Below are 20,995 nucleotides of genomic sequence, written 5' to 3'. Positions count from 1 at the left end.
CTGAGATGATATTTGTTGTGAATTGGTGCTATATGAATAAACTGAATGGAATGGGTTAGAGTTACCTAGTCCAGATTCCAGACCTAAATGGAGTAATGGAGAACCTGCTGCAAGACTTGAAAATTGCTGTTCACAGATACACTCAACTCCATTCAATCTCACTGAGCTTGAGAGATTTTTGGCAAAGGAGAATGAACAAAAACGTAAATAGATGTGTCAATGTGCAAAGCTGGCAGACACATACCCCGAAGGACTTGCAGCTGTAGTTGCAGCATAAGGTGGTTCTACAAAATATTAACTCAGGGGTGCTGAAAATAAATGCACCCTATACTTTTCAGGTTTTTATTTGTAAAAAGTTTGAAGCCATCATTTTCCTTTTATTTTCCAATTTTGTGCTACTTTGTGATGGTCCATGAATAAATAAATGCACTAAAATACAGGGGTTGGACAATGAAACTGAAACACCTGTCATTTTAGTGTGGGAGGTTTCATGGCTAAATTGGACCGGCCTGGTAGCCAGTCTTCATTGATTGCACATTGCACCAGTAAGAGCAGAGTGTGAAGGTTCAATTAACAGGGTAAGAGCACAGTTTTGCTCAAAATATTGAAATGCACACAACATTATGGGTGACATACCAGAGTTCAAAAGAGGACAAATTGTTGGTGCACGTCTTGCTGGCGCATCTGTGACCAAGACAGCAAGTCTTTGTGATGTATCAAGAGCCACTGTATCCAGGGTAATGTCAGCATACCACCAAGAAGGACGAACCACATCCAACAGGATTAACTGTGGACGCAAGAGGAAGCTGTCTGAAAGGGATGTTTGGGTGCTAACCTGGATTGTATCCAAAAAACATAAAACCACGGCTGCCCAAATAACGGCAGAATTAAATGTGCACCTCAACTCTCCTGTTTCCACCAGAACTGTCCGTCGGGAGCTCCACAGGGTCAATATACACGGCCGGGCTGCTATAGCCAAACCTTTGGTCACTCATGCCAATGCCAAACGTCGGTTTCAATGGTGCAAGGACCACAAATCTTGGGCTGTGGACAATGTGAAACATGTATTGTTCTCTGATGAGTCCACCTTTACTGTTTTCCCCACATCTGGGAGAGTTACGGTGTGGAGAAGCCCCAAAGAAGCGTACCACATCAAGTCTTGTTTTCAATTCATGCTCATGTCCTGCTGTTCACGTAAGGCCTGTCTTGCCAGCCTGCCCATGTCAGTTTTGCCTGTGCATTTATTGTTTTGGTTTCTGCCTCCTAGTGAGTGAGTTTTTTGCTATTAAATCTTTTGGACTAACCGTCATGCTGCCTACTAGTCTGCATTCCGGGGTCCTCTATCTCGCAAGCCCTAACAACTTATTGTTTGCTTTTGGTTCTTCCATCTTAAAAGATGTTCTTCCTTCCTCGCTGTGCTTCCTGTCCAACGTAACTATGCTAGATACAAGCTGTGAATTAATGTTGGTGAAAGGCTTTTGGGGAAAAGCATAAAGGATTTCCTGTTTAAAAATGTTATAAAATTTTTAATAATTCTGTGCCATTCGGTTGTAATTTTAGCTGGATTTTATTTTGACACTCTCCACCTACAACATTTTAAAGACTGCTTACATTCTCCACATAGCAACAGTCTGCAGCTCTCCTGCCTGCAGAACAGCAGAGGGCTCCATAAAAGTTGGCAATAGTATTAAGAAAACAACAAAAATTCCTTTTTTAATTATTAATATCTAATGGAGGCCGAAAGTGTCTGAGAAGCAATGCCTATCCTTAAGTGTCCCAGGCCAGAATCCAAGACCAAATGAATCTATACTAGGTCCTACAGGACATCCTCGGTTGTTCTTTCGTCTATGTCCTAAAAGGAGAAATCTAAACAATATTCGGATCATATTTTGTTCTATACACATCCTTGCCCAGTCTGACCAAGCAAAATGGTTAATTTGTAAATGGGAAGTAGCTGTAATAAAAAAGAATTTCTGTCTCTGTATCTTTGTGGTTAATGATCTTGTAAACTCACAAACAAAACTAAATGAAAACGAGGAACACTGGCATCAGTGGGAGGTAGAATAACAACCTTTGCAGTCTGGAGTGGTCCTAGCAGTCTACTGGCTTAAATCTAGTACCACAAAGAGAATATGGACACTTCTTTTTAATATATTCAACTTCAACCTTTATCCAATCCGTGCTATTAGAAACTAAAATACCCATCATTGTATGTCTTTATTTTTATGCTATAGCTCTAACACCACCATGTTTCACAGCAGATATTATTTTTAGGAAAGCTTTGTTAGTTTTATGGCAGAATGGCCTCGGCATTTAAGGTTTTGGTGATCATTACGAAGTTTTATAGCAAATGTGGGACTTGTCTTTATATTGTTTTTGGCCAGTTGTTATTTTCATTTTGGAACTCTCCCATGGACCTCATTCTTGCTCAGTCTCCTAATTGTTGAATCATGAACACTGACTTTAACCATAGTAAACGAGTCCTGCAGTGTTGTTCTGGGTTCTTTTATGGCCTCCAGGATGAGTTATTAAGGTGCTCTTGGTATAATTTTGTTAGGCTGGCCTCTCCAGGGAAGGTTCTTTATTTTGTCCATTAGTTAAACATTGGTTCACATTGTGGTTGACTGTGGTCCCAAAGACTTGCCTCAAATGGCTTTGTTACTTTTTTTAGACTATCCATCCATCTATTCATTTTCTGTACACACTTCTTTCGCACTTCTTCCGTACAGGGTTGCGGGGGAGCTGGTGCCTTTCTCCAGTGGTCTACAGGCAAGACAGGGGTACATCCTGGACAGGTCACCAGTCCATCGCAGTTTTTCTAAACTAATAGATGTATATTTATATTTTTATCTATTCTTGCATTTGTTTAGATCAGTGCATGATCCATTGCATTTTGAGATGCTTTAATTAACTTTATGTTGTCATACAGGTTGCATTTAAGTGAGTGTCTCCTGATTCAACGGGTCTCACAGCAATCAGAGTTAGTTCATAACTAAACAACAGAAGCAATTACTTTTTGACAATGCAGCAGGTTGTTTCGGATACCTTTTTTTCCCAAATAACTGAAATCATCATGTTTTTGCTCTGACATTGACATATGTTTGATAATCTGAAACATGTAAATGTGACAAAAAACTAACACAGCAGTGTATGCCTTCGGATGCAATATGATTTGTTTCTGGGTGCCCCGCCTGTGCCAGATCAGAATCAGAATCTGTGTTCTATGCCACACCAGCAAACATTTAAACAAATTCCAGTCCAAATCTACATCTCAAGTGCACTAATGGGAAGTTGTCCCCATTACAGTTAATAACAAAAGAAACAGGCTAACTTATAAAACATATTCTTCTATCTTCATGACATATTTACAGGTAATGTTCTGGACTTTGGACCACAACTATACGTTACTCACCTCTCAAGCCTTACTACTCAGGGCAATTAGAAGTTTGTATTCTAATTTTTCACCCACAGAATCATGTCCAGGTCACTCTGGTCAAGTTAAAAAAATCAGCCCTGAAAACAGTTAAGTCCTTAGACTGAGTATGGATACAGTGCACCTAAGAATGTCTTCAGAGTTTTCCCGTTTCCTTATTTCCAAGGGTATAAGCCAGTGACTCACAATTTCTGTAAGAATATTTGGATTCTCCTTCTATTTGAGATATTACAAGAAAAAGATTTTGAATATGGAAGCAAGCCCAGACTGCCCCTCTACGGACAATCTTTATTTTACAGACTTATCTCTGAGGGTGCCACTTGTTTGATATGACCTTTTGAAACCGGGGGAATGATCAACCTCAGTTCCTGTTCTCACTTTGCAACAGTCATTCAATCTGATCCAAAATAAGTATTTTTCACTCCAATTATCTATGCCAATTCATTTTCTCCTTTAAATGTGATCTCCTACCTGGCCTTCAGACCCTTGAGTCTAGGGAAAGAGACTTGGATACCACATCACCAGATCTTTAACCATATTCAAGATTTCTTTTGCTTAAACCCTGAAATTCAATTTCTTGCCTCAGGTGCCACCCACAGGAGGAGAGGTACTGTTGAGAAGGATTCCTCTTTGTAGCAAGCCCTGCTCCTTCTTCTTCTTTCCTGTGCTTAAATACAGACTGTCGGGTGTGTGAGACTTGGGTCACAGCTGCTGCTTCTATTGACCTCCTCAATAAATATTTGGTTACTGCACTGAAGCCTCACCAGATCCTTGTACCACTTCCATGACCACAACCAGCTGTTCTGCCCCCATGCAAGTGAGTTAGTTTTGCCACCTCCATAGATGTTGTCCATGTTCTTATACTTACCTTGTTATCTTTATCTGCAGACTGCCTTACTCACCTGTAATATTCATTAACCTTTGAGACAATACACAGCAATATGAACCAGTCTGCAGGTTTGCTTTGGTGTTGCAGTTTCAAGTGTTTCATAGTTTTGCACATTTATCAACAATGCATCACTTCTGCTCTTTTAACAATTTTATTGTCTTTTGTGATTAATATTTTCAAACCTGAGCATATGACTGATGACCACTGAGCTGCAGCCTCATAACCACAAACTGTCAGTTTGGTTTATACAGGGATCTTTTGTTGTGTTTTTTTTTTTTTCTTCTAAGGTGAAGAACATCTGGGACCAAAGTTTCGACCTTCATTTGGTACCAGCACACATAAGGCTTATAAGTAAATATTCACAAGTCTTTGCAGCAGCATGTTCACTCAACATATTGAGTTCTCTTGAGCATTCAATTGCAAACTGTTTTATAAAGCAAAAGCAGCATAATTCCCCATGAATTTACAGTTGCACACACATGCACATGGACACGGCACGTCCAGTGTTTTCATTATTTATTGGTAAATAGGATCGCCCATTGCTACCCGGCATTAAAACCTCACAGTGTTCTCTGTGATGTTTTGAGAACAGCATGGTTTTCTCAGACCCTTGGGAGCTCCTCCCTCTCTCCAGTTCCACTGGCCTTTAATGAGACATCTGCATGCCCAGGACACATCCTGTTCCTTCTAATCAGATGACTTGGATGGAGGACCACACCTGCAGACCCCCCCACTGCCACCACCACCACCGATGCTCCGCCTGCCATTTTACCTTTCTTCTTCTGGCTGGTGGTTCCAGTCAGCTCATCTGTTTATAGGTTGTCTGCACAGACTCTTTGCTTCATCTCTGGACATTTACGTTTTAATTCTTACATCCACGGAAAGGCCTGGAGGAAAATAAGCCAACTTCCACAATCATTTGCACCACTGATATAGATTTGTAAAAATCAAGAAGATAAATATATCTTTTAATGCAGTAAACTTGGGTCCATTGTCAGCCATGTTTATTACCACTTGTTCTAAACCTTTAAATCTTTGGGTATGGTTACATAATTAGCTGCTTTATTGTAACCCCCCTTTGCATAACTTGAATTGCATTTTCATTCATCTTTCCCATTTGAAGAGTGGCTAACAGAAATTGGCATCTGTGTCAGGGATACAGGAAGTTATGGATTACTGATTAAAAGTTGGTGATACTTTGTTCAGTTACATGTGCAGTTCCTTGCAGTAGTAGCCTTTTGTTACATTACAACCACAAAATTCAATGTATTTTAGAGGATTGCCTGTGATAAACTCAAAACAAAGTAGTGCATAGTTGAGAAGTGAAAGGGAAACAGTACCTGGTTTTTAATGATTTTACAAATAAAAATCTGTAAAGTGCGCTTATGCATTCAGCCCCCACTGAGTCAATATTTAGAACCACCTTTTGCTCTAATTACAGCTGCAAGTCAAATCTGTTGCCTCTACCAGCTTTGGCTCCACTAGACTGAAATTGTTCTTGCTAAAAAACTCAGTCAGATTGGATGGAGAGCACTGAGAAATGTTCAAGCTTTGACACAAATTCTCCATTGGATTTAGGTCTGGTCTTCAACTGGCCAATGAACATGCTTTGATCTAAACACTTTCACTGTAGCAGCAGTCTCAAGTTTTATTCATTCTTTTTTTTTACTGGGATTGCCACATAATTGGCTCCATTTGCTATCTCATCAACATTCCCACAGGATGATTCTGCCACCACCATGTTTTATTGTAAGGATGTTTGTTCAAGGTGAAGTCCGCTGTCAGTTTTGTTTTTGCCACACAGACATGTTTATCCACACTTATAATTACTATATATATATATATATATATATATATATATATATATATATATATATATATATATATATATATATATGTCTGTGTGGCAAAAAAAATTTTTTTTTTTTTAAATATAATTTAATTTTGAATCCAACAGCTACTGTGACTGGAAATACCTACAGTGCCTTGCGAAAGTATTGGCCCCCTTGAACCTTTCAACCTTTTGCCACATTTCAGGCTTCAAACATAAAGATATAAAATTCAAATTTTTTGTGAAGAATCAACAAGTGGGACACAATCGTGAAGTGGAATGAAATTTATTGGATGTGTCAAACTTTTTTAACAAATAAAAAACCGAAAAGTGTGCCTTGCAATATTGTTCAGCCCCTTTACTTTCAGTGCAGCAAACTGACTCCAGAAGTTCAGTGAGGATCTCTGAATGATCCAATGTTGTCCCAAGTGACTGATGATGATAAATAGAATCCACCTGTGTGTAATCAAGTCTCCGTATAAATGTACCTGCTCTGTGATAGTCTCAGGGTTCTGTTCAAAGCGCAGAGAGCACCATGAAGACCAAGGAACACACCAGGCAGGTCTGAGATACTGTTGTGGAGAAGTTTAAAGCCGGATTTGGATACAAAACAATTTCCCAAGCTTTAAACATCCCAAGGAGCACTGTGCAAGCAACCATATTGAAATGGAAGGAGTATCAGACCACTGCAAATCTACCAAGACCCGGCCGTCCCTCTAAACTTTCATCTTGAACAAGGAGAAAACTGATCAGAGATGCAGCCAAGAGGCCCATGATCACTCTGGATGAGCTGCAGAGATCTACAGCTGAGGTGGGAGAGTCTGTCCATAGGACAACAATCAGTCGTACACTGCACAAATCTGGCCTTTATGGAAGAGTGGCAAGAAGAAGGCCATTTCTCAAAGATATCCATAAAAAGTCTCGTTTAAAGTTTGCCACAAGCCACCTGGGAGACACACCAAACATGTGGAAGAAGGTGCTCTGGTCAGATGAAACCAAAATCGAACTGTTTGGCCACAATGCAAAACGATATGTTTGGCGTAAAAGCAACACAGCTCATCACCCTGAACACACCATCCCCACTGTCAAACATGGTGGTGGCAGCATCATGGTTTGGGCCTGCTTTTCATCAGCAGGAACAGGGAAGATGGTCAAAATTGATGGGAAGATGGATGGTGCCAAATACAGGACCATTCTGGAAGAAACCTGTTGGAGTCTGCAAGAGACCTGAGACTGGGACAGAGATTTATCTTCCAACAAGACAATGATCCAAAACATAAAGCCAAATCTACAAGGGAATGGTTCACAAATAAACGTATCCAGGTGTTGGAATGGCCAAGTCAAAGTCCAGACCTGAATCCAATCGAGCTTCTGTGGAAAGAGCTGAAGACTGCTGTTCACAAACGCTCTCCATCCAACCTCACTGAGCTCCAGCTTTTTTGCAAGGAAGAATGGGCAAGAATTTCAGTCTCTTGATGTGCAAAACTGATAGAGACATACCCCAAGCGACTTGCAGCTGTAATTGCAGCAAAGGGTGGCGCTACAAAGTATTAACGCAAGGGGGCCGAATAATATTGCACGCCCAACTTTTCAGTTTTTTATTTGTTAAACAAGTTTGACACATCCAATAAATTTCCTTCCACTTCACGATTGTGTCCCACTTGTTGTTGATTCTTCACAGAAAATTTGAATTTTATATCTTTATGGTTGAAGCCTAAAATGTGGCAAGAGGATGACCAGTTCAAAGGGGCCGAGGACTTTCGCAAGGCACTGTAACATGTTCCGCTCTACATAAGTGTTTCACACAGGAAGATAATGGCTGCCGCACAGCCTCCAACATTACCTGTGTAAACAATAATCTGGTTCTGTGTAAATAACCAGCCAGTGCAAACATGATAATTGTTTAAAGGTGCATAAAGAAGCTTTTGCACAATGTACTTTGATATTTTGAGTCTGGAGGTATTTTTAAGACAACTTGGGCTAGTTGTTAGTCTCAGCCTCCAGCTCCAGTTCAACTGGATTTAATCTAAATCAAAACTCTAACAAAGTTATATACATCCATTTTTTTTTTTTTTTTACCAGCTTTATATATGCTGCTTGGCTCTCAGTCATAGCCTGATTCTGAGTTGCTGCAGGCAGTCTTCCAAAAATCACTGTAAACACTATTAATAAAAATGTTCCATGTCTCTCATTGTTAGTGAGATCCCGGACAGTGTGATATTTTAGGACTTTTTCTCTAACTGGAATTTTCTTCATATGCTTGTTTGAGAAAGGCTACATTGAGAAACAGGAAATACAGTATCGGCATGACCTCATCCAAAGGCAACTGAATCCCCCAGTCTCAGTTTATACCCTGACCCTAACTAGAGCCTCAGAAAGGACCCTCGGTTCGTCTGTTGGAGCGCCGAACATGGGTTCAGCTTCCTAGGTTCCATGCCCGGAGGTTAGGGGTGACACTGACAGATTCCGCAGCAGACTTTCGGTGGGTAAAAGGGGCGTTAACCGCCAAGTGCCAAACTCACAGCGAGGTTAAGCTGTTCCCGATAGGCTTTTCAAAGAAGTGAGGATATCGCGCTTATTTTTTCAAAGTTAAATAACCCCCACTTGATTGGACTAAACAAACAGATACATGTGAAGCTAAATATGATTATTAATCTAAATACATAGCTGGTATCAATGATACGTTTTACGAGCGCGGATAAAGTCTTTAAGGGGCGGTCAAAGTTGTTCGACCTTTATTTTGAAACACCAAAGCGGAAAGGCAGACAACTTTACAGCTGGCTTACCGTCGCTTCACTAACAGATCGCCCTGCCTGAGTTTGCAGCTGAGTGGGCCACAGCACAGCAGCTCTATTATATAACTTTAATGCACTCACGGCTTTTCAACGGCGAATAGAGGTGATCGTTGCACCGCAGATTTTAGCGATTCGTTATGGATTAATCCTGAAGATCGGACGAGACTGACTTTTATTTCTGTTTCTTCCCCCCTGCTGCTGACGACGCGCATTAAAAGTTCTCGACGGATCCAAGAAGCGGCGCACAGCGACGGTGCTGGTCTTCTGTTGGAAATATCGCGCAGAATGTTTTGCTGTCACACAAACAGAGACGCCGCTACACGTTCTGGTATTTCTGCGCAAGAAGTGGGTTTTGTTTTACATCCTGAATATAGGTGGACACTTCGTTAATTCTCGCATGCTTATTTCTGAAACAACTTGCCCTGATGACCTAGTTGGTGGAGTTTTCCCTCAGTACAGGTAAGGACTACTTTCAGGTGCAGCTACTTGTTTTTTTGTTTTTGTTTTTTTCTTGCTGGGTCGGGGGCAGTGGGTAAAAAGCTTATGGTTTCCGTCGAGTAGGCCGACGAGGAGCGTCCATGGTGGTAGGTGACAAGCGCGCTGACAGCCGTGCACCGAGTGGCACAGTTAGAAACGGAGAGCTGGGGTAAAGCCTCCGCTGCTAAAGCGTCCAAAATCCGCCGTATTGTGAAGTTACCAATAATCAAGATAATAGCTTTGAGTGTTTGCTCATTCTTTAACATATGATCGAGTGCAGTTTCCTTCACAGCCAACAGGTTGCACTAATCATGTGGAACCTGTCTTGTTTGGTGGAAAAGTACAGTATGGCAAGTCAGGAAACCTCGAACTTTTTAAACCACAGCTTTTCCGTGACCCCTTTCCCCCAAAATGCTATTTTGGAAAAATGTGTTTACCTTTTTTATTTGTAGGAGTTATGTTTTATTATTCTTAGTTAATTGGATTATTTATTTTACAAAAATACCATCTTTATATTTATTTAATTGTGCCTACAAAACGTTTTTTTTAACTAGATTTGTCACTTTTTATTTTGTTTTTCAAAATCCAATTTTTTACTTTTATTTAATTATTAAACCTGAAGTTTATCATTTCCTTGTTTCTGAAAATGGCCTATTTTTTAAATGTATTCATTTATTAGTATTGTAAAACAAAAAACCTTCGTTTTTATTCCCCTTAAATCCCATCTTTTTAACTTCTTCCTTTTAAAGAAAACAAGAAAACACCCATACTGAAGGGCTAAACTCATTCTCTCGCAGCAGGAGGGAGAAAGTAAGAAAACATACATGGAAAAAGTTCTTTTTTTTATTTAAGTTGGGTCACAAACAATTTATTTATGTTTCTACCTCCGTGTAGGTGCAGGTTTTGCTCAGCATAGCTTCATGCTACGAGCTTCCCTGGCTGCTGGGTAAATAAAACCAATCCGACTACATACCCAATAATTTCTAACATATATTGATCTGTATTAAACTAGATGGCAATGTGTCTTTATTAGAGCTGCAGAATATATCAAGTCCCAATCACAAAATTAATGTGTGCAATATAGTACAAGCAAAGGTCTGTCTGGATGCAATATATAGAAGAATATTAGGTTTTAAGTGGCATGCAAATAATAATTTATCTGGCCGTTTAAGTGGACTTTCACTCCCCTTAATGCTCTGAAATGTTGAAGTTCACGAAGAGTGGTAGGGGTGTCATGATGAACAGAAGTATTGAAACTGACAGTTTGAAGAGCCATAACAGAATATCAAGACTTTTGGTATGTTGTCATTAATCAGAGGGGTTGGGACACTCTCAGGCTTTCAAAATGGGCAAGATATGAAGGAGAGAAAGTGGTATAGGTATTAAGCAAATGTGGATTAACCATTAATTTTGCCCATTGTCTGGAAATCAGTGTTGGCATCAACAGGATCCTACTAAAGATCCTACTAAATTCATAATACTATTGAAAGAGACCTGTGTGCCCTTACTGACATACTATTGTGCTACTTTTTCTTCTTGATTTGCCACCTGAAACAGTTTGTACTCAACTGCTGTTTTGTGTCTGTTTGCTAACGGAGATATACAGGTCCTTCTCAAAATATTAGCATATTGTGATAAAGTTCATTATTTTCCATAATGTAATGATGAAAATTTAACATTCATATATTTTAGATTTATTGCACACTAACTGAAATATTTCAGGTCTTTTATTGTCTTAATATGGATGATTTTGGCATACAGCTCATGAAAACCCAAAATTCCTATCTCACAAAATTAGCATATCATTAAAAGGGTCTCTAAACGAGCTATGAACCTAATTATCTGAATCAACAAGTTAACTCTAAACACCTGCAAAAGATTCCTGAGGCCTTTAAAACTCCCAGCCTGGTTCATCACTCAAAACCCCAATCATGGGTAAGAATGCCGACCTGACTGCTGTCCAGAAGGCCACTATTGACGCCCTCAAGCAAGAGGGTAAGACACAGAAAGAAATTTCTGAACGAATAGGCTGTTCCCAGAGTGCTGTATCAAGGCACCTCAGTGGGAAGTCTGTGGGAAGGAAAAAGTGTGGCAGAAAACGCTGCACAACAAGAAGAGGTGACCGGACCCTGAGGAAGATTGTGGAGAAGGGCCGATTCCAGACCTTGGGGGACCTGCGGAAGCAGTGGACTGAGTCTGGAGTAGAAACATCCAGAGCCACCGTGCACAGGCGTGTGCAGGAAATGGGCTACAGGTGCCGCATTCCCCAGGTCAAGCCACTTTTGAACCAGAAACAGCGGCAGAACGCCTGACCTGGGCTACAGAGAAGCAGCACTGGACTGTTGCTCAGTGGTCCAAAGTACTTTTTTTGGATGAAAGCAAATTCTGCATGTCATTCGGAAATCAAGGTGCCAGAGTCTGGAGGAAGACTGGGGAGAAGGAAATGCCAAAATGCCAGAAGTCCAGTGTCAAGTACCCACAGTAAGTGATGGTCTGGGGTGCCGTGTCAGCTGCTGGTGTTGGTCCACTGTGTTTTATCAAGGGCAGGGTCAATGCAGCTAGCTATCAGGAGATTTTGGAGCACTTCATGCTTCCATCTGCTGAAAAGCTTTATGGAGATGAAGATTTCATTTTTCAGCACGACCTGGCACCTGCTCACAGTGCCAAAACCACTGGTAAATGGTTTACTGACCATGGTATCACTGTGCTCAATTGGCCTGCCAACTCTCCTGACCTGAACCCCATAGAGAATCTGTGGGATATTGTGAAGAGAACATTGAGAGACTCAAGAACCAACACTCTGGATGAGCTAAAGGCCGCTATTGAAGCATCCTGGGCCTCCATAAGACCTCAGCAGTGCCACAGGCTGATTGCCTCCATGCCACGCCGCATTGAAGCAGTCATTTCTGCCAAAGGATTCCCAACCAAGTATTGAGTGCATAACTGTACATGATTATTTGAAGGTTGACGTTTTTTGTATTAAAAACACTTTTCTTTTATTGGTCGGATGAAATATGCTAATTTTGTGAGATAGGAATTTTGGGTTTTCATGAGCTGTATGCCACAATCATCCATATTAAGACAATAAAAGACCTGAAATATTTCAGTTAGTGTGCAATGAATCTAAACTATATGAATGTAAAATTTTCATCATGACATTATGGAAAATAATGAACTTTATCACAATATGCTAATATTTTGAGAAGGACCTGTATGTGCTCGCTGAGGCCTGCAGCAAATGCCCATCTCTTCCAACAGATGCATGCTGTTGCACACACGCTCACTGTAAGCGGGACCGTCAGCAGTTGCACTTGCAAAGCAAGTTTGTGCCTGGGCACGTCTTTTAGTTTTTGACTCCTAAACCAGAGAGGAGTTCACAGTTCAAAGATATGGCATGTGCATATTTGTCATTTCTGCTCTGTAAAACGTGGGCCCAATTTGTGCTCTAACTGCCATGTTTCACTGGGACAGCAGTAATAATGCTGTGGTTTCTATTTTGATAAATAGGAGGAACACACAGGCACAAGAGTAGACTGAGCTTTTCAACTGTAACGTGACACTTTTGAATGTTGTTGACACATGTTGCTGTAAATGCTTAATATTTTAGTGGGTTTTTCTATTGCAGTTGTCATTGCATTCATTAATATCCAGTTTTTTCTATGAGTCACCTGTTTATTGATTATTTTGTTCACAGTATGACGAGATGGATCGCGGTGGACCAAAGCACAATGGTAATCGTAACGACAGCCTTACATTTGCGGGGATCGGATCAGAAGTAGACAAAGATACAGTCAGCACGGCCAGTTTACTGGTCGAATCCGCAATGCATCTGCCCGGTCCTGGGTCTATGAACCAGAGCATACTGGCACCAAATGGACGAGGGGGAACCAAAGACCAGCAGGAGCTTGGAGGCCTCTTTGAGTCAGACAAGGAGGGCAAAATTAGCAGAATGCACAAACAAGAGCAGGATATATTCAGCCATGGGGACAGCGTGCCATTGTTGAACCAGAGTATTTCTGATCTTGACCAGATGTCCACCTCTGTCATTAACACGTCAGAAATCTCTGTCCTGGGCAACCTCCCTTTGCCAGACCTGTTCCCCCAGCAAATTAAGCAAGAGAGGATTTTCTCCCCGGATAAGGAATTAGGAAATTACAGTGGACAAAGAGGCACTGTTGCTTGTAATTTGGATAGCAGCAGTGCTCAGCTAATCGATGATGCAGATATCTGGCAAGACCTGGACCTTTCGAACTCTCTGCCAGAAATCAATGCTTTTGAATTGGATTCTGAGGTGGCCCATTTGGATACCATCCTGCAAGAGAGTGGCAACGGTAGTGGCGGTCCTGAAAAGTCCCTCTTGGGTAATGGGGCCAGCTGTATCGGTTTGAATGGCACAGAGCAGCAGCAGCCTCCACACCACCTGGTACAGCACCAGCAACACCAGTTTCAGCAGCAGCCTTCGACAATGCTTTCCAGCATTGTCATCAAGGAGGAGAAGGATCCTGACTTCATCCACATCCGTACTCCAGGTGTGGTCAAACAGGAGAAGCAGGATGGTGCCAGTTACTGTCAGTCCCAGTGTCTGCAGAGCGGCATGAGCCCTCTACATGGAGTGGGAACCTTGCCATCTCCCTTGGGTGTTAGTGCTGGAACTGGGTACCACTACAGAGCCAATCCTGGTACACCGGGTTTGCAAGACCAGAAGGCATTTGGGGCATACTCAAACCTGCCAGGAGCCGGGGAAAGCTGGATAGGCGGGAAGAGGTATGGAGACTCCTCTGGGATTCCGAGCACCAGTGATGGCCTTCCGTCTGCTGCAACTTTGGGGAGTTTTCCTGTCAGCTTTACAAGGTATGAATTAAGGTAGTACTCCAGTCCACTTTGTTCCCTGCCATTGCTTTATCTTTTTTCTGTGAAGTGTATTGACTTTGTCTTTATGAGCCTTGAGAAGATTCGATTTCTCAGATTTCACTCAGTTTAGTACATTTTTCAGCTTTTACTTCAGTTTGTGACATTCTTTAGCAAGCCAAGTCCTATCTCTCCTGGGGTGCGGGCATCTGTTGCTTATCACGTCCCAATGGGCAGACCAACTTAGACACACATTCTTCTGATTTATCCCCATTGTCTCATGTTTTAGGAATGCCAAAGATGAACTTGGAACCTATTTTTCCTTTTCGTACTGGGTCACTGTTACAGGTCAGACATAGTTGGAGAAGTAGTTGAATAGTTGACAGATTAGAAGGTGACTTGAGGAAAAAAATCATAAAAGTTAAGTCAAATGGACTTTACTTTTTGAAGAGCTTTTGTTTAGGAGTTGCTAGTGTTTCTTTGTTTGAATGATTATTAAATTGTTCTCGTTCTTCATATCCAGTTGAAGCACTGCCGGATTTCTGATAATTTTCCAAAACCGTGCTTTTTTTTTTTCTTCATTCTGAAGATATCATAACTCCGTGAACTCCATGAAATGTGCCGTCAGAGTGGAAGAGGTTTTTTATCAAGGTGTGTTTTAGTTACATTTGTGAAGATACAACGTGGTGGTGTTTAAACACAAAATAAATGAGCACTTTGAGAAAAGTGAGAAAGTGCAGCTCAGTAAGAAGTGTCTGGTGGGCACACCTCTCTTTCAGCCCTGAAAGTACCATCTGATAACTCAACGAGCTTTGAAGTGGAACATTAAAAGAGCGAGCGCTTCATTTTTCAGGCTTTATCAGTCTCTGTGTGACTGATTTGAGCAGGATAGATAACTAGATGGTGTTTGATTAATGCTGGGTAATAATGAGAGTAACTACATTCGTTTGCAAAAAGGTTAAGGCGCTTTGGCTCAGCCTTGTTTTGCAAACAAGCAATAGATGAAGACAGGGCTCAGCTTTTGTTGGATCTTTACCATCAGACTAATATGTTGCTGTGCTGTTGTGTCTAGCTTCTTGATCATAGGTGTGACAGTGGCTTCATGTCGTGTCCCTTTGATGCATGCTTGTCCCTGACGTGCAAGGCGGAAGTCACATAATACACCAAAACCTTATGTACAAACATTAGAGAAAGACACACAGCTCTGAGAAAAACCTGGTACACAGATGGAGGTCTGCATTGTTTTAAAAGTAAAGATCATCTGAATTCTACAAATCTTTTATGTATAAAATGTTTTCAGTGAAGATTTGTATATGATGATGCATTTCAGTTATGATACCACCTTGGCATGGGTCAGGATAAGATTCTGACTGTGAATAAAAGTGCCAGTTTTAATATATCATGGCATTTACAGGAAAAATGTTAAACTTGATGCATATATCATGGTTTATTTGCTTTTATTTAAAATAAAATGGTAGCAGTTCTTTTCAATACTTCTAAAATGATGTATTATTTTACAATTTCAAAATATTCTCTTTAACATTAGAGTTGTTCTGATTTTGATACCAACACTTGAAAGGTTAAAAAAAAACATATTAAACAACCTATATATTTAGTTGTAGGTGTTTATTGTTATCTAGTGTCATATGTTTTTGCTGTTCTGCTCTTTGTAAAAGACATACTGGGAGTATGACAAGCTCATATTTACTGGTCAATTAGTCGGGCTTTCTGCTCAAATTCAGTGAATTACTGGAAACCTTCCAGAAACTTTACATGGGAAGTTAGGTAAAGGAATTTTCAAAATTATGCACTTTACATAGGAATAAATGGGAATTAACTGGAACTGTATAGTTTCTTAAACTGTTTTATCCATATTGCAAGTTCCACATTAATACCATAAATCTAATATATTAACCCTATAATATCCTCCAAACTTAGTTCACTTTATGTATTTCAAGGGCTCAAACATGTGGCTTCAGTTGTCTCGTGCTCTGGGCTTAAAACAAATTTGGCTTCAGTAGTCCTGGGCTCTAGAAATCATATTTGTACATGATGAAGCAATGCAAGGTGCATGTAGAGGGCATGGCCTTAATACCCCTGGAGTTAGCAGTGTGCCATGTGAATGAGGAATAGCATAGATATACACAAGTGTACTTGCATCAAATCAAAAGTATTCTAAAATATATATTTCCACTAACTGCATTTATCCTATACAAGTGGCCAAAGGTAGTTTCCTCGGTAGGGTGGTCGAACTCTTTTAGAGATGGGGATGAGGAGTTCGAAGTGAAGCTGCTGCATCTCTGTATCAAAAGGAGTTAGTCAAGGTAGTCTGGGATCAGGATGCATATTAGGGGGGCCTCCTTTTGGAGGTTTTCTGAGCACACCCCTCTGGGAACAGACCTCGGGGGAGACCCAGACCTTGTTGGAGGGGCTATATATTCTGCCTGGCCTGGAAACACCTTGGGATCCCCCAGAATGAGCTGGAGGGTATCGCAAGGGAGTGGGATGTCTAGGTTTCCCTCCTAGACTTGTTACCCCAGCAATCATTTGCTAGCTTGCAGAAACCCTATTTGGTGGTGTAGGGGCAGCGTTGCATTTCTCTAAACTCACCATACAACCTGAGAAAATACCAGACACACGAGCGCTTTCCCTGGCGTCTTGTTAGAAACACTTACTGAGGTTTTGAAACTAACTTTTTAAAACCATAATATAACTATTAACCGGTAATGGAACCATGCCTAATGCCAATCATTTGAACTAGAGTGTTACATCTAGTAGTCTAGCAACCTGCTGCTGCACAGTACTATATCTAGCATTAGCTACAGGATTCAAATCCTTGCACATGGCTTAAAATTATCTTTACCGTTATACTTAAGTAGAAACATATTTAATGTTTCATGTTAACAAAAAGTGATATAATCAGCTTATGTTGATGAAAAGACTCAAAACCTATACAAATCTTTAAAAAGTTAAGCATAGGCCTTGATTAACTTAAAAAAATGTTTTACATTTTTTAATAGATGCCGAATGAAAGTAAACCATGCAGTCTGTTGCAGCTGTAATCCTGTTCAAATGATTATTCTTCTCATCAGTTTTCATCCATTCCTACTTTCAAAATATTCAGACTAGTGCTACGCTCTTCTCTGGTGCTGTGCTTTCTGCATCATTGAGTGCCTTAACAGGGACTTTGACTTTTTTTCTGTGTGTGTGTGTGAGTGTGTGTGTGTGTGTGTACTGAATGGCCACGTGTGCAGGCCTCTTGGTCTACAAACGTTCAACAGCTTTTTATTGTTTTCTCAGTTATGATGATCGCTTGTCTGAGGAGTGCGTTGGGTAGTGATTTCGTTGCAGATGTTTTCAAGATTTTCAGCATGTGTTGTGCTCCTCTTTAAAATCTATATTGCCCAATATTAACAGGCTATTATTTAAGCTAAACTGTTTTAGGTTACAGAATATGTGAAAATGTATCAAAAAGTTCAACATATGGTAAGTTAGATTTTTTAAAGTTTTGTGGTAACATGTACATAGACTGCATGAACAACCTTTTTAAAGAGAGATTGTTATGGTGAAGAATAAATAAAATCACTGTTTTGCATTATTTTTCTTTTGTTATCAGTTTTTTACTGTCTTTGCCCATGTAAATAGTCTTCAAGGGCTGCCAGCATTCATGCATTAAGTGTGAGATGTATTTATTACACTTTTCAGTCAAATATTGCACCTCATCTTGTTGCTAATGCAGCTAAAATGAATTCCTTATCAGTAATTACAAAAATGACAGTTAAGGCATGTGCATTATCCCATTCCTATTGATGCACAGTTTCAATTATGCAGTAATAGACATAAATGACTGACAATACACGAATCCAAATGGGAATAACAACATATTAGCCTTATGTTACACAACAACTTTTCATTCCTAATGTCCCTATAGGACCTCTGAATGACAGTTCATTCACCATCAAACCCAATATAGAGGGAAATATTCTTGGTGTGTTGCATTCAAGTTAGCACTGAGAAATTAAACGCTATCCAAACAGGCTCTGCAACTCTGCACTGCATGTCTTTTTTTTCTGCAGTTTCGTAGTTGCTCTAAATCTTTAACAGTTGTTTGGGTTTCTGTACGCATACATGGAAATATGTGTACATTTTAAATATGACTGTACCATTTGTATACCTAATACATAGCCATGTTTTGCAGGGAATATAAATGAATAACACTGATATTATTTTTGTGATGTTAGTGCAAGTAAAAAGCAATAAAGTTTGAGTGATGAAGGGACATGTTCCCCTGAAGGATAATTGCTGTATTTATAATGGTTTCTTGGTAGCATTCAGAGCTTGTTGTTCGTTTTGGTTGTAGGTCTGACTCTAGGCATTTCCAGCTGCATATTTTTGCATGTCGCTACCTATGGAGACCTCAAGTGACTGAGATGTCATCTTGTTACCAGAAATCGTGACTGTTGTAAGGATTTGTATGTTGTATTGAGTCAGAAAATAAAGTTAATGAAGTCTTTTCATTAAACTGTAATTTCTGCTTACATCATTTTTGTTCCTAGAAATCACAAATGAACATAATTTGTTGATTTACTAGGTAGTAATGACCCTTTGTTAATTAGCGTTTTGATGTTGTGATGATTATGTCATGTCATCATTCAAGATTGTTGTTGATATAATTTAACTATGTTTTTCAGCTCTTTAGATTTGTTTTCATTGTTTTTGTGTAATTAATCCTTGATTATATACGTTCTGTTGTCATTTTATCACAGACCAATAGGAGAGAAATCCCTGTGCTGACAAAACTAGGTCAGCGTTATGTCTGTTAACTCACTTTCTTGGATTTGTAATCTGGAAGATTATGCCAACGTTAATCCACGTTGTTTGAGTTCCTGTCGCTTAAGAAGTTAACGGATATCCCTTGCTGCATGCTGGGCTACTCCACTCATTGCAATTCACTATGTATTATTTTTAGGTTGTAGTTTTACTCGTTGTCAATTGTAAATGTTCACTTTGGCCTTTTTGGCGTGATTCCTGTGATTGTTTCTATTTATCTGAATAATATTAATAATATTGATTTTTCAGAATAGAAGTCCTTCGGTTGGGTTGCTTAACTTTGTCAGCATTCCATGTTCCTTAAACTGTTTTGTAAAGTCAGAAGTGAAGTGGCATATTTTACACTGTAATAAACGATTTATCAATTTCATATTTTGACAGTTGCTTAAAGAAATGTTTTTCATGTAAATTTATACACAGCCACATTTATCAAAAGTCATGCGTTTCTTTTTTTACTATCTTGTAGTTTATCCTTTCTCGGTTTCTGTTTGGTCAATCCACCCTCCCTCATTTGAGCCAAATACAATCTTTGACGCAGGCTTTGATTGGGGGTCACAGGTCAGGGAGCCAAAGGAGGTTGAGGCCTCTAAGCAACCAAGCTGTTTCATTTTTAAGGTTGTTGTGGTGCCTTCCAGCTTGTTGACGTCCATGTTGTGTCTTGTAGGCATATCAAGGTCTGTCTAATAGGCCACATGACAGATTTAATTTCTTTTACAGGATAAAGCAAGCCTTTTTACTATTTCTAGAAATACAAAACAATAAACATCATTCAGCATATTTATTTTTTTACAGTACATTCTGGAACAAAGGGGTTTGCACTGTTTTTAAATAGTATATATCTTAATTTCTATACCTTTTAATTTGCAACTCTATTAAAGCTATTGACATAAATTAAAGTATAGCAAAGCAAAGCAGAACATTTTATATTAATTTAAATGTTTAAATATGTTTAAAAAAAGTAAATTAAGTAAAGGTAGCACAATGCATCTGAGAACACAGGTGATTGTTACAGAGGAGTGATGCCATTATGTTTAAAAGGTAAACAGATGTACATCAATGCCTAACATAGCTTGGAGACTTAACAAACTGGCATCCTACGCAAGGAATTAAAAGTGTACATTTGCGAGCCCACTCAGCCAGAGAGACACTTGTTGGGGAAAAAAGACTTTACTTCAGACAATAAATTCTGGCGGCATTCATTCAGTTGCAACTTCTGCTCCATTTCTGACCAGCATTGTTACTTTAAATGCCCACAGGGATCTTCACTCCCCTTTCTTCCAACAACTGTGTCACCAGAATATTTATTATTTGGGAGCTATGCAGTGATTACACAGACACAATTTTCTCCACATTTTCAGTTTGTGTTTTGCCCCTGAGGGTTTAAATGCATTACAGTAATATACATAACTCTCAAAACATCATTTGTTAGACACTCTCTTTGTCACTCCACTCAAACTGTATTAAAGACTGTTTCTCTGTGATGATGTTTGCTTCTAAAAGGTCACTTGATGCTACTGCTACATGTAGTGTGAAGTTGCAATATGTCAGAAAATATTTAATTATGATACTATATATATATATATATATATATATATATCATGTACTACCTTTTTGCTTGGACCATGTTAGGAGAATGTTTTTTTTATTTGGTATTGTTATGTAAAAACTGTTAAAAAGAGTTATGAGTTGAGTAGGAAAAACAATGCAACCTTTCTCAAAGTAAAACATGATCACTCATCATTCACTACCTTATGCTTGTCCATGGCCAGGTTGCTGAAGTAACAGGCTACAGACATAAACCCAGTCATCCCTCTCCCCAGGAACAGTCCCCAGCTCATTATGAAGGGGTTCCCAGGATAAAAGGGATTGGTGGTCTTTCCAGAGAGTTCTGG

The 20,995-nt window shown here is 39.7% G+C and overlaps 1 protein-coding gene across 8 annotated transcripts in view; it reads left to right on the top strand.

The window, feature by feature from the left end:
- The first annotated feature begins 8,945 nt into the window (after window positions 1–8,945).
- Window positions 8,946–20,995, top strand: part of LOC124876663 (glucocorticoid receptor-like) — an 87,400-nt gene continuing 75,350 nt past the window's right edge. For 5 of the 8 annotated variants that reach the window (XR_007040350.1, XM_047379613.1, XM_047379610.1 and 2 more), the window contains exons 1-2: window positions 8,946–9,407; window positions 13,120–14,288. Coding sequence is in view for 7 of the 8 variants with exons in the window: in XM_047379613.1 (XP_047235569.1) it covers window positions 13,129–14,288 (1,160 nt within the window). In the remaining variant the exon portion in view is untranslated. The remainder of the gene's footprint in view (window positions 9,408–13,119; window positions 14,289–20,995) is intronic. The other 3 variants (XM_047379611.1, XM_047379614.1, XM_047379612.1) reach the window with 3 other exon arrangements.

This window comes from Girardinichthys multiradiatus, chromosome 11 (assembly GCF_021462225.1).
Source record: "Girardinichthys multiradiatus isolate DD_20200921_A chromosome 11, DD_fGirMul_XY1, whole genome shotgun sequence".
In the NCBI taxonomy this organism is placed as follows: domain Eukaryota; kingdom Metazoa; phylum Chordata; class Actinopteri; order Cyprinodontiformes; family Goodeidae; genus Girardinichthys; species Girardinichthys multiradiatus.
Note: the sequence above shows the minus strand (reverse complement) of the source record. Positions and strands in the feature narration are given on the sequence as shown.